Source organism: Simochromis diagramma, unplaced genomic scaffold (assembly GCF_900408965.1).
Source record: "Simochromis diagramma unplaced genomic scaffold, fSimDia1.1 OVJJ01000565.1, whole genome shotgun sequence".
Lineage (NCBI taxonomy): Eukaryota > Metazoa > Chordata > Actinopteri > Cichliformes > Cichlidae > Simochromis > Simochromis diagramma.
In genome coordinates, this window is record NW_024387304.1 from 2,849,808 (window position 1) to 2,863,768 (window position 13,961).

General features: G+C 41.5%; 1 protein-coding gene across 2 annotated transcripts; it reads left to right on the plus strand.

Moving 5' to 3' along the window:
• The first annotated feature begins 557 nt into the window (after positions 1-557).
• LOC120716629 (malate dehydrogenase, cytoplasmic-like) lies at positions 558-13,250 on the plus strand. 2 transcript variants are annotated; one of them, XM_040004183.1, is made up of 9 exons: positions 558-611; positions 6,638-6,736; positions 8,082-8,178; positions 9,460-9,635; positions 10,471-10,593; positions 11,244-11,420; positions 11,499-11,612; positions 11,855-11,944; positions 12,822-13,250. In XM_040004183.1, the coding sequence occupies exons 1-9, from the start codon at positions 558-560 to the stop codon at positions 12,942-12,944; spliced, it is 1,053 nt and encodes a 350-aa protein (XP_039860117.1). In that variant the 3' UTR covers positions 12,945-13,250. The 2 variants fall into 2 exon arrangements, with proteins under 2 accessions (XP_039860117.1, XP_039860118.1); XM_040004184.1 differs by lacking the exon at positions 558-611 and adding an exon at positions 5,484-5,616 and having other exon boundaries at positions 12,822-12,944.
• Positions 13,251-13,961: the final 711 nt, after the last annotated feature.

Genomic DNA, 13,961 nt, shown 5'->3' on the forward strand with positions numbered 1-13,961 from the left:
ACCTGCATTACTATTGCTCCTTGCTTTCCTTCCAAGACAGCGTTGATTCTGCAGCAGTCCTCATGTGACCTGAAAAACATACATTTTGGGTTGGAGCAGCCATGATATCCCGTTCCCCTGCAGTGACGTCACCTACTACAGATATTCTTATTAGAAAAGCACTACTATATTACGCCCATTATGACGATTAATTTACACCTATGGTTGCAGAGGAAAAGCTTTAGCGGTTTGGTCAGAGGCTATTTGCGTCCTCAAAATCTCATTAAGGGACTAGACGGACTGCAGCAATCGTGTGTGTTTGTGTGTTAATGTGTGTGTATAGGTAGAGAGTGGAGGTGTGACTCGGGCATACGAGAAACAAGAAGCCGTGAATGTGACTGCACCGCGGGTACAGTCGCTTTTGGTGTCGCGGTGGGATCCTCGCCTGCCGTATTCTCTTTCTGAGGGTGTCTGTGTGTCGTTCCCTCTCTGTGTGTCTTTCTCTCGTTACTGAGGCGCCATTTCTGCTTCAGAGGACGTCTGTTTTTAGTAGAAGACAACTAAACACCAGCGGCACCATGTTAACGCTGCTGACTTCCATGTATCTGGTGATGCGGACCGTTTCATCGCGGGTGAGTGGAAATCAGCATCAGCAAAGCATAGGATGTTAGTTTTACCACCTTGGGGACGGAGCTGACGACGCGTCCTTGAACGCATCATTAAAGTCAAACTTGACCGATGCAAACGGTCACTATTCACTTTAGCTTTCGAACTAATTGATATTAATAATTCATGTCTGCGTTAGACAGGTGCATGCCATTGTTCTAACTGTTGTAGTAAACCGATGGTTAACTTATACAGCCCTATGTTGTGTTTCACCTGGGCCTTTTGCGTTTAACTACTGGTATGAAACTGGCTACCGGAAAACCTTTGCTACATTCATGTGAATGAAGAAACTCAGCAGGTTGCGTCTTTCTCTCACCCCGTTGTCATTGATTTGACAACAGCCGTCGCCTTCACACTTAGCAGCTTTGGTAAAGCTTACACTGACAACCAAACTAAAATAAGCAAACCAACTTCCGCAGGGTTTCTTCAAAATAAAAGAAAAAGCCCCCGATTTTTGTTTGTTTTTTTAACTCAAGCATGAAGATACACCCTTGGCACGGCAGAAAGTACAATAGTAAATATATTATGATAATGTCCAAATTAAAACTATGATAAAACATGTTGTTTTTTAAAGTAAAATTGAAAAGAATAATTACACAGAGTAAACTTAAAACATTTGAATGAATAATAAATCAACACCCTAAACCTTTGCTCTGCATGAAAAATGAACACACAAAAAAATTCCCTGGCTTGCTGGAGTCTCTCCCAGCTCATACAGGAACCCATGTACAGTGCACCTAAGAAAAACATCCTTAAAACTATATAAACAGAATAAAAGGACATAAATCGTGTAACATAGATGTTTTGTCTGCCAATGAAGGCTTAGCAAATATTATACACTTTCCATCCTTTTATTTTGAAGGCCATACACCGATGGTTGTTCCCGCTGCTTTGATTCAGTACACCACGCTGCAGATTATCAGCACCGCGGTCAGTTCCCGCCCAGCTACCGCCAACACAGACCTGTTTCGGGAAAGTTTAACTGGGCCCACACAAATCCAACATGGCTGAGCTGAATGATATGCAGAAGAATTCTGACTGTAACTGAAAAACTCACTTGGTCCTCTGTTTTTTTCTCCTAGAACAGACCCTGCATTCCTTCACTTCCCTCCCTTCAGTTATCAGTTGCTAAAATACACTACACAGCCAAAAAATGTGTGATGGCTGAATATGAAAATGTGCCGCTACAGCCTTGACTCTCCCATTCAGGCTTTCTGCATTGTGTTGTAATTCTTTTACAGATTGGATATTTGCAGTCCCTGATTATGATTGACACCCATTTAAAGCCAAAAAAAACCACTCTCTTTAAAAACATACCTTACCACTATATCCTATATTTATCAGTGTAACTATCAGTATAACTGTGGTTAAATATTTTTAAAAGGCTACATTTTGTTGTTAAATTTGGATTTCTTTTATAGGTTAAGCTTCAATGAGCAATGGGAAAGGATGCATAGAGAAAGTACATTAAAAAGAAAGAAGTTTTGGCATCATTGGATAGTTAGAGTGGAAAGAGGGCAGAGGAATGACTTGCAAAAAACAGGGGACTCACAGCTTGAAGTTATTTTATTTTCCCCATGTGAAATGCATTCTAACCGCTAAGCTATCAGGTCACTTCAGCCTCCTGACTCTTGTTTGTGACCTTGGTTGTGCCACAACACAACAGCAGATTAGATAGCTCAGCTCAGTGCAACTTTACCCCCTGCTAGGTTGACTGGCAACTTAACAAGATAGCAGCTGATCATGTTAGCTTCCTGTAGTGCATGAAGTGAACTCACCAAAAGTAACTGTTCACTTTTGGCCCTGACTTGAAAGCAATCAAAATAATTCACACTTTACTGTAAAACTGACTGACTTTTTCAGATTGACTTTTTCTACTATCTACATCAGGGGCGATGTTTTGAGGAAAACATATTGCTGCTTAGAGTTTGAAATGAAATCTTTAGAGTTTTAGATGCTTTAAAGGGGATACAAATCAACTGAAACAAAAGTCTCAAAGGCAAAGACTTGTGGTAAATAAAAAAAAAGCCTACATGATGTTATAGGGGTCTTGGAGTGGGAAAAAAAAATCCCAGAGGAAACATTTAACAGGATTTCAGGGATTCTTGAGGAGGTTAGTAAGGGAGCCTCATGAGTTCTGATGAGCCTGAAAAGCCTGGTCTTTTAAAAATACACAGGTTCCAAGTACTTAGATGTAGAATAAATGTGCTTGGTGTGAATAGTCAGAGATGCATTTACTATTTATAATATTGTTGCTAGCCAAAAGGTGTCATCTACTATGCTTCTGACTTACAGAGAGAATGAGAAATACTTTATCTCATAGTTGAAAAATTATTTTGTTTTTGTTTTTTATTTTTGTAATTATAAAAAATAATAATAATAATAATAAGTAAACATGAAATCATTGAAATGACTCCATTATTCATATCCAATTCTGAGCTTGAAAGTACTATAAAAAATTAAATCGGAAGTATAAACCTGTATTACACCAATCCCTGTGCAATAACACCTGCTTGCTAGCCTGATTTGATTTTTATTGTTTTTCAACAAAAATAATAATAATAAAATAAATGAAAAGACTGTTACAAATTTGAATTCTAAAATGCAAACTATAAGAAATTCTGACACCTCACACAGTCGCAAAATGTTCACTCATTAACGGGAAAAGAAAACGGTTTGACATTAATCTATAAACACTTAATGTCATGTAATGCATGATGACCTTCATCTTGAATTTAATGGAAAAAATCATCAAGTCCTTTGAGGAAGTTCCAGAATCATCAATAAACACTAGTGACTCACTTAAACTCTTAACCACACAAGCAATCTCTACCTCCACCATGCTTTAGGACTCTAAGAGCTTTCATCACAAACTCAATGGGTACAATAATAGAGGTCGACTTCAAGCATATAGCACAAGTCACCATCAAGTGTGGTATCTACCAAGGAGATGCGCTGTTCCCACTGCTGTTCTGCATAGGCAACATTGCAGACATCGAAAACAGCTACAAGTACATGGGAATCCCACAGGCAAATGGGAACTACGCAGAGGCCACTAGGAAAGCCGCAACCACTAAGTTCCTGCAGAGGGTCAGGCAAGTCCTGAGGAGTGAGCTGAATGAAGAGAACAAGATCTGGGCTATAACACCCACGCCCTGCCCACGATCAGGTACCCTGCTGCAATAATAAGTTGGCCAAAGGAGGAGATAGAAGCCACTGACATCAATACAATGAAGCTCCTGACCATGCATGGAGGGTTTCATCCCAAGTCCAGCACCCTGAAACTGTACGCTAAGCGGAAGGAAGGAGGCCGGGGACTAGTGAGTGTCAGTACCACAGTCGAAGATGAGACAACGAACATCCTCAGTTATATCAGGAAGATGGCCACAACCAACCAGGTGCTCAATGAATACCTGAGGCAGCAGCAACCCAAGAAAGTAGAGCAAGAGGAGGAACCATCATGGAAGGACAAGCCCTCTGCACGGTATGTACCACTGGCAGATAGAGGAAGTGGCTGACATCTAGAAATCCTACCAGCAGGCTGACAAAGCTGGATTGAAAGACAGCACAGAGGCACTAATCATGGAAGCACATGAACAAGCTCTAAGTACAAGATCCTTAGAGGCTGGGGTCTATCACACCAGGCAAGGCCCCAGATGAAGGCTGTGTAAAGATGCTCCAGTACATCACAGCAGAGCGCAAGATTCTAGCAGGCAGGGCATACATGGAATGCCATAACCAAGTGGCCGGCACAGTGTGTGCCAAGCATGGCCTGGATGTCCGGAGGTCAAAATGGGAGACACCCCCTAGGGTGGTCGAGAATGACCGAGCTAAGGTCCTGTGGGACATCCAGATACAGATGGACATAAATAGTGATGGCTAACCAACCAGATATAGTAGTGGTGGACAAGCACAGGAAGACGGCCGTAGTGATAGACGTAGCAATACCGAATGACAGCAACATCAGGAAGAAGGAACACAAGAAGCTGGAAAAGTACCAAGGGCTCAGAGAAGAGCTCGAGAAGGTGTGGAGGGTGAAGGTAACAGTGGTCCCTGTGGTAATCAGAGCACAAGGTGCAGTGACCCTGAAGCTAGGTGAGTGGCTCCAATAGATCCCAGGAACAACATCTGAGATCTCTGTCCAGAAGAGCGCAGTCCTAGGAACAGCAAAGATACTGTGCAGGACCCTCAAGCTGCCAGCTCTGGTAGAAGACCCAGCTTGAAGAATAAAGACTGCCTGAAGGAGCAAGAGGGGGATTTGTGTGTGTGTGTGTGTGTGTGTGTGTGTGTGTGTGTGTGTGTGTGTGTGTGTGTGTGTGTGTGTGTGTTTCACCTCAGTTCTGTGAATACTTAATTGACTATTAAAGTGTTCTAAGAATTTTAAGGGAATTCATCCACTTCTTGATATATTTCGGTAGTTTCAGGGTCAGAAAGGTTTATGGGGTTCCATTCATTGGGTCAGTGTTGAGTCCCCATATTCCCAGTGTTATTATGTTATTCCATTGATGTTTTCGTTTTTTAGATTGCTCATTCTTAAAACGTTCCATAGAGAGGGCCTTAAACATACTTCTGTAAGTGTAAATAATGCCGTTCTTGAGTTTCAAAGCTGTCATTTTGCGAAACAAATGATGTTCCGCTGCCGACCACAAGATGTCGACAACATACAGTTTATAGATGCTCTGTTAAAAAGGACGCTTTTCAGAAAATCATCCACCATATTCAGCACAAAGGGGCGCGGTTTCACCAGAGTGATGCATTGTGGGAGAATGGGTTCTTTTCTGTATTCTCGGCTGTGTCAAAACATCTGAATTAATATTGAAAAGGACTACAAATCCCATGGTGAGTGTGAAGAGTCGGTTCGCCGCCTGACTTGCAACACACGGCTAGAGGTGACCCCGCAGTCCAGTCCGACTCTGACAGGGGGAATCAGGCACCGCACAGCAAACCTATCTGCATTCGCTAGTTAAAATGGTAAGCTGGAATATTTTGACCTCGTTGGCTGATAGTAACTATGTAAACTAGACGTCGAATATCATAATACCGTTTCTCTTGGTTAAAAAAAACCGTTTATTTAATGATGAACTAATCGTTAACATTGACAAGAAGGCGGCAGAGTAATTGTTTCATCTCACTTCATGCTGATGGTGTTACGAGTTTTTAATAAAGGTTATCTTTGTGTTGTACGAGACCCAAGGGCAAAGCAGACACGCGCAGGCTGTGGCGCAGGAAGGAGATGCGTTATCGAAAATACGGAAGATGTAATACAGCAACGGTCTGTTGCGGGTTAGTGCACCGCTGTACTGTTTAACAGTCGCTGGTTCACTGTACATCAAAACCTCCATTTTAATATGAAGGAGAGGCGGTGGCGTGGCATCGGCCTCAAATTACATCAGCGGCCTTTTCTTTCAATCTGTTGGGGTAACCAATCACAACAGGAGCTCCATCAGATTGAAATCTCTCTTACAAACCGCCCAGTTAGAAATAATGCAAGGCGGGCTCTGAACATACTTGTGTGCAGTTTATTTTGTGTTTAAAATGCACGTTAACCCTGTATGCAATTCGCCCATTTCATTGATTATTTCTCATTAAAGTGAGTGCGAAGTTATACAAGCATGAAAGGAATTCCTTCCATGCTTGTGTATATACTTAAGTATGTCTGTCCACTGCTTGATGAATTTCATGCATGGACAATGAGACAGAGATACCAAGTGCTCACAGAAAAGAAACAATAATTTTGCTACTCTTGCTATTATGCAAGAATATTAGATCATTCTGTTTGTCCTAATTTTCATAACGGGCTTTGTTGTGAAGTTTTGTCTATGAGGAAGACATCACTGTCCTCAATGTAAAGATTTAGTTTGTTATACATATGTGCTTTTCAACTAGAAAGAAAAGTCACAGCCAGTGAGCCAACAATGATAGTTACTGCTCCTTCATTTCCTGCCTCAGTTGTTTAACTGGGTCAGTGACGCTAATGTTTTTGTCTACGCAGGCTGAACCAATCCGTGTTCTGGTGACCGGCGCTGCTGGCCAGATTGCCTACTCCCTGCTGTACAGCATCGCCAAGGGAGATGTGTTCGGGAAGGACCAGGTGAGATTCATTCTGAGCTTTGATTACATAATGTTCAGAAGCAGCAGAGTCCCCTTCTCCCAGATCCCGATCTCTGACTGGGACTGTTATATAATGGAATTAGCATGAGTAATGAACATGCCTTAATTCAGGGATAGTTAATGGAGTTCTGATCTGTGAGAGAGTGTAGGGAAAAAGGAGAAGTGAACAAAGTTTTCAAATAAAAGGCCTCTTTATGAACAAGTAGTCTCTGTGAGCCTAAAGCTCAGGCTGCTCTAAACGCTCTTTCACTGACATGGACATCTCATGTACACAGTGCTGCCTGTAAGCACAAAAGCCCCTCCCACTTGCTGTTCACTCTTATGTTTGATGAGTGCAGCCGTTTGAAGAAAGTTGACTTAAAGGGAGTGTGGTCTCTAAGTGGGAGGGGCTAAAACAGCTTGTTTTAGAAGATGAAGCCAATGTAAGAGTATTAAACTCGTAATCATGCAAAGGTATGCTATTAGAATAAAATAACAGAGCTTTAATAACTAATATGGATTTAGGAAGGCATTGGAGAAAAGCATGGGAAAACTCCCACACTTGTGAAGGTTTGGAAGAACAAGTTTTAGGAACAACAGGTTCTACTTTAGTGATTGCATCTGAAACCTGATTCCATGCCAATATTGCAGTTTAAAACATGACCTTAATGAGTCACTCCATGTGGGAGGTGACACCGGGAAATGCATCGAAAGGTCTTTGTACGAGGTGTAGAAAGGAGCTAATCTGTCCCAAATCCTTTCACTTTCATGCTATATTCACCTTAATTACAAAAAATAATAATCTTGCTTATACTGAAACATGCTGCACTGAGTGTTTTGCACATTTTTCCCGACATTTATAAAATGAGCTCTGCATAACCTTATCAAAGCATTATTAAGTGACTTAAGTTTGCTTGCTTTTGTCTGCCAGGATACTGGACAGCACAGGGAGTTTGGATAAATGACTGATCCTGTCTGTTCAAGATAGCATTTTCACTAGAAAGAGCTTACACGTTAGAGGACATGCTAGAAATAGCCAGTGTTAGCCAGACGAAAGACAAAGTACGAAATAATTCTGTAGATGCCCGGCTGATGTTAACCATGGATTTCCCCAAGTATCTATCTGTCCCTGGATTTAGCCACTAGCGAAATCTAATTTTAAGCCACATCAGTGTTTTTCGTGGATAAACCCTGTTTTGCTTACAAATAAATCAGTCAAAAGTTTTTGGGTTTTTTGTTTGTTTTATATCACTTACAATAAAGTGTTTGGTTTGAACTTGTGTGATGCACATTGAACACCATAATTCAAGTTGTCTTACGGTGATGTCACCATGTTGTGTTCTTAGCCAATCATCTTGATCCTCCTGGACATCCCCCCCATGCTGCCAGTGCTTGATGGAGTCGTCATGGAGCTGCAGGACTGCGCCCTCCCCATTCTGAAGGGTAAGCCCACACCGTGTGTCCGTGCATGGCAAGAATTCATGGTGAATCTTCTCAATCAGTTGGATCTAAACTAGCCTTTTAATTACAAAAATAACTGCTCGTTTATTTTCTGGAATCTTAAAAGGTGTTGCCTGCCTTTGAAGATGTTGACAAATATTCTGCAGAGCTTTTGCTAATTATTTTGAATCAGAAACCACTCTATTATGTTAGCATGCAATACATTGTTCAAAAGCTGTTTATTGCTCATTTTAAGCTCAAGTGGATAGAAGGATGGAGATTTTAAGAAGTCAGCGGCCAGATGCAGCCACAGATGCTTGTTGTGCTCCATCTGGAATGCAGTACACACAGTGTGTGTGTGTGTGTGTGTGTGTGTGTGTGTGTGTGCGTGCGTGCGCCCTTCATAAACTGTGGGCAGAAGCCTTCTCTGTCTACTGCTGCTGCTCTTTGGAGGAGTGTCTAAAGTACAGTTTCTGGTTGGCTGCTGGTTCAGGCACCACAGCAGCCAATCAGAGCAGTGGTGGGACAAATATGAATGGAGTAGAGATGAACCCCGACTGAAGTCCAGGCTGATACCAGCCAGCTTACGTCTAACATCAGACATCAAGCACATCTTATCAGCAAAGGCAGAATCAGCCAAGGCTGCAGATATTCATGTGGACTCAGTCGCTCAGTAACAATGAGCTTTTATTACAGTAAAAATTGTGAGAAGGTTAATGTGACCCTATCGAGGACTATCTTCACTTGGGAAATGATCATTTTTTATAAATTATCACACTGATTTTGCCATTAAAAAATAAATACTACTGTCCAAAGTTTGTACACAACTAAGAACAAAAGAAATCGCATAGTAGGCAGGCCAATCAGCTATACCCTACGTATCTTTGAGATGCCAAGCTTCTGTAACTTTCATTAAAGTAGTCGCTATTTTTAGTCAGAACTTACAAAGTTATGCGCAAAGTTACGCTTGCAGGGAGTAACTGGGTACACTGGGTACCGATGCTGGTTTTAAAAATCAGTGTGTGTCTTATCAGTCCATGCATTTACTTCTTCTTATCATTACGTTCCTGCAGGGGCCCCTTTGTTCAGATAGCTCATGGTGCAGTGTAGTGATAAACAGAAAGAAAATCTCCTGGCAGGATTGTGCTTGGGGTTTGCAGACTAAAACAAATGTGGGCAACTGACTAATAAAGGCTCTCTCTCATCTCGCTCATCAAAATGTTGTCAAAATATTGGAATATTTAAGTCCCAATTGCGACAGCTAACATGCTTCGTCTCCAACAGAGGTCATCCCCACTGACAAGGTAGAAGTGGCTTTCAAGGACATTGATGCCGCCATTTTGGTGGGTTCAATGCCCAGGAAGGAGGGCATGGAGAGGAAGGACCTGCTCAAGGCCAACGTGGCCATCTTCAAGACGCAAGGAGCTGCTCTGGACAAGTATGCGAAGAAGACTGTCAAGGTGACCCCTCGACTTTCACTATACCCATATTTACGTTCATTCCATTCGCTTTTTTTTGGGGGGGGGGTAATATTATTATATTAGTATAATATTATTTTCAGATATTTTGTTGAAAATCTGTGACTTAATAAGCCAGTTGCAGCTGATGAACACAGGAAGTGAAAGTGCTTATCCAGAAAACGTCTTTTGCATGTCAGAACCATCTGTTTGTCTGCTGGACGTCACACAGCAGCGTCATGCTGCTGCATAACAGAACTGCAGGTCTCCAAAGGTTCCAAGTGTGTTTTGTTGAACTTGCATTTTGTACTGTGGCTAATCTTAAAATCTCTAATTCAGTGAGGATTAGTCCCGAGTACTTTATCTTCAAAAATCTTTCTTTTTCATGCCAGAGTTCTGTTTACAAAGGGGAGAAGAATATTTGTGTTTTAAGTCCTTTTTGTCAAGAGAGCTAAATTTATTTGTGTGATTCATTTCTGAGTTTGTTTATGCAACAGAGCGCCGTGGGCCATAACCACCCGCCCTGCTTAGAAATGACTTTTAACAGAGCAGCTACAAACCCAGGTCACTACCAGCGTAGAGCTAAATCGCTAGTGCCGTTCTTTACTGTAAACACCGACATTACGTTTTTGATTACTCCATTAGTTTAAAAGTTTAAATTTTTTTTTTAATAAATGTGTATTTTCAGGATAACAGAAGATTTGAGCATCTTCTAAATTCTGCTCACCCTGTGACTCTGTTTTGCCAGTTGTTCATTTGCTTGCTGCAGGCCAAGCAAATTCAGGAAATTGTCTCAGACTCTGTGTCTGACAGATATGTTTGGATCTCACCCTGACAGGTTTTGGTGGTTGGAAACCCCGCAAACACCAACTGTCTGATCGCCTCCAAGTCTGCTCCATCCATCCCTAAAGAGAACTTCTCCTGCCTGACCCGACTGGACCACAACAGAGCCTGCTCCCAGGTACATGTGTTTACAATTTACTATTGTTTTGTTTACAATATCCATTTGTATAATACAGGACAACCTGCTCACATCTCCAACCAGCTGTTGACCACACATCACTGAGGCAATTAAACACTCATCCTGCTGGGACAGTTTCTGTGAGAAACTCTTAAATCAAGCTGACGAGAGTTGTCATCATGAAATTATTTTGAATTGTGAACTATAGTAATGCATAAGATCCTATCTGACGTGACTGTAGTTCGTCTCTGCCCTAAATATGTCCGGACATGCTTTAAACTTGTTTTGTTTTTTGGTGGCAATGAGTAAACCGTATTATAATATTGTGATGTACATTAAGATCTGAAACTGACATTTGTCTTTGCAAAGACAGCTGAACAATATCACGCACAAACAAGGGCCCAGAACATTTAGTTGCACAAAGTGTTTTTTCAGGTGCTCAGACTTTCCTTTGGTTCGATTCTGTCAGATGGAAAAATACACTTAAGTTCCCCAGTAACAGTTTGTTTTGGGGTTTTTTGCTTATATTGATAAAAGATTTTATATCGAATAATCACTAACTGGAAAACGCACCATTAATTATAGTGTTGACATATCATGGTTACTATTTTAAAATACTACTTCTGTTTTTGTTGTATTCTCTCCTGAAGGTGGCGATGCGCTGTGGCGTGTCCTCTGACCAAGTGAAGAACGTCATCATCTGGGGCAACCACTCCTCCACCCAGTACCCCGATGTCCACCACGCTAAGGTCAACCTCCAGGGAGCCGAGACGGAAGCCTACCAAGCCATCAAGGACGATGCCTGGCTCAGAGGAGACTTCATCTCTGTGAGTTATTGACTCCATGCCAAACATAACAAACAGACAGAAACTTTGTTCTAATGTGAAACCTTCTCCTTCTTGCAGACAGTGCAGCAGCGTGGTGCTGCTGTCATCAAGGCCAGGAAGCTGTCCAGTGCCATGTCTGCCGCCAAGGCCATCTGTGACCACATGAGGGACATCTGGTTTGGCACCAAGGAGGTCAGTGTGGATACAGAGATTAATGCCAGCTCAATTTTATTTTATTTTTTTTTAGTGTTTGACAATAATAAGAATCCCGATGGGCAGAAAGGTAAGTCCTCATCTTTAGACCTGTAAGATCACATCAAAAAAGCTTTTTCTTTTCTTTTTTTCCAGACAAGTTGCTGAGTTTGTAGTCTTTCTTTATACATTGATTACATGTTATTGATGCAAACTGATTGAAACTGTTACCTGTCTTCAAGGGTGAATTTGTCTCCATGGGTGTCTATGCTTCTGGAAACTCCTACAACATCCCAGAGGACCTGATCTATTCTTTCCCAGTCCAAATCAAGGTGAATACATGCTGGACCGTAAAATAGGTCCAGATTAGGAAGTGACTGTTCAAAATCTGTCCAGGTTCTTGTGTTGGGCTGGTTTATATACAGGCTACATACATCTGTCTGCATAAACAGCTGCTGCAGATCATTCCCACACTGCTGCTGCTTTATGGTCCTTATGTTAAGCTAAATAAACAATGTTAGTGCTTGTAAATCTGTAGCAAACAGATTTGTCTTTTCAACAGCATGTCCACCTGCACTCTTCTGCCTCCATCGGTTCAGAAAATGAACATGGCCCAAACTCTTTAAGGTTGTTGAGGGTGTATTTCTTTTTGCCTGGGCATCAAGCACAGTTTGTCAGCGTTGGCAAGTAAGCTGATGTTAGCTGATATCAGCTAAAAAGAAGAAAAAAAAACATGCTGTAAATATTAAAGCCTGTCAAACAGCAGAATACTGCAGTGGACAGCAACAGAACTCTCACTGAACGGATCTTTTGGTTTTCGTGATCAAATGTGATTCTGGCTAATATTACCCAATGCTTAACCAAAATCAGATTAAAGTGGTTGGCTAGCTTGCCTAATTACTTAACTGCTGCAAAATGAACGTGTGCCCCTTATCACATTCATGTAAATTTAGTCGGCATTATAACTGGTACTTGTATATAAAGTGTATATACTCGTCTCCCAGATGATGTATAAGATACATTAGTGTCCAAAACTGTAGGTTAGTCACATGTAAGTCACTTCATGGTTTTAGTCGATGTTTGTCGCACAGTAACAATAACAGTGTAACAACAATGCTCTTTTGCTGACAGCCTTAGTTGAAGATGAGTTTGGACAAAATGCAATAAATCTCATAGCTCGACCATTGACTCTTCTCTCTCTATCCACAGAACAAGACCTGGAAAGTGGTCGATGGCCTTCCCATCAATGACTTCTCCCGAGCCAAGATGGACGCCACAGCGGCAGAGCTGGTGGAGGAGCGAGACACTGCCCTGGATTTCCTCTCCCAGTGACTGTCACGCGCCGGTGTCCAGAATTTAGTTCCCCCAAAGGCGCGCTGCTCTCGGCTCTGAGATTCCACCATAATAAACCGTCCAAGCTGGCGCCCGCGTGTCACCTCTGTGTGTATGTGTTTATGCGTGTGAGTGTGTGTGTGTCACTTGGCCACTTCAGGTTTTCAGAAAACCTGTTTATTGAACATAGCCTGGCCTCCTACATCTGCAAGACACTGAAAAATGTCTGTGGTGGTAGATAACACGCAGTAGCTGTCCAGAAACTGTAACGGAACATGTCACCAATAAAGCAAGAAACCGACCAAATCAGGCCTCACTTGTGCTTCTTTCATGTTTAGGAGTCTCAGCAGTGGATACAATACAGGTTTTAAACTTTTCTTTAAAGGCTGGGGTTAAACTATCATACCCACCTGGATCTGTTATAATAGATGGTCCACTGTCAGAATACAGTCTGAAAGACACATGAATGCAGTATAGGGGACATTATGTGCAGCACAACCTTTTTAAGTCTTATTTTAAAATATTATTGATATCTTTTCTGTATCTCAATCTTGTAAATCAACTTGCAGTGATGTGTGGGAAATGAGCACCAATATTGTAAAGTTTTAGCCAGTGTCTACCTTATAATGACACTATGCAGTGTCATAAGGTAGACACTGCATAGTGTGGTGTTTTACCACTCTGTTCTGCCTTCTGAGGTTTTCAAAGCTCAACCTTTACTTTATGATTTCTATTAAATCCTCCAGACAGTTGCAGTAAAAGCCTATTAGCCACAAGAGGGCAGTATCTGCACATAAACAGCTGAGGATTTTTTTGTGTTGCGTTCAGTTAATAATTTATAATCAGACTCTTCCTGTTTGCAACTAAATTAATAGGTAACTACAGGGTTTCAGTTGTATTGCCAGTGTTTATATAAATGAAACCTTTTTTTTTTTTATCAACAATAGAAGATTTTCTTTTTCTTTTTTTAATAGAAATGAACACAATACAAATAAAACCAGAGTAAGATATGTGGAA

Excerpts from the sequence above, each read along its gene's own strand:
- LOC120716629 (XM_040004183.1), top strand. The coding sequence starts at position 558 with ATGTTAACGCTGCTGACTTCCATGTATCTGGTGATGCGGACCGTTTCA. Across the intron at positions 6,737-8,081 it reads ATGTGTTCGGGAAGGACCAG|CCAATCATCTTGATCCTCCT; the intron begins GTGAGATTCATT and ends TTGTGTTCTTAG. Across the intron at positions 11,421-11,498 it reads TCAGAGGAGACTTCATCTCT|ACAGTGCAGCAGCGTGGTGC; the intron begins GTGAGTTATTGA and ends TCCTTCTTGCAG.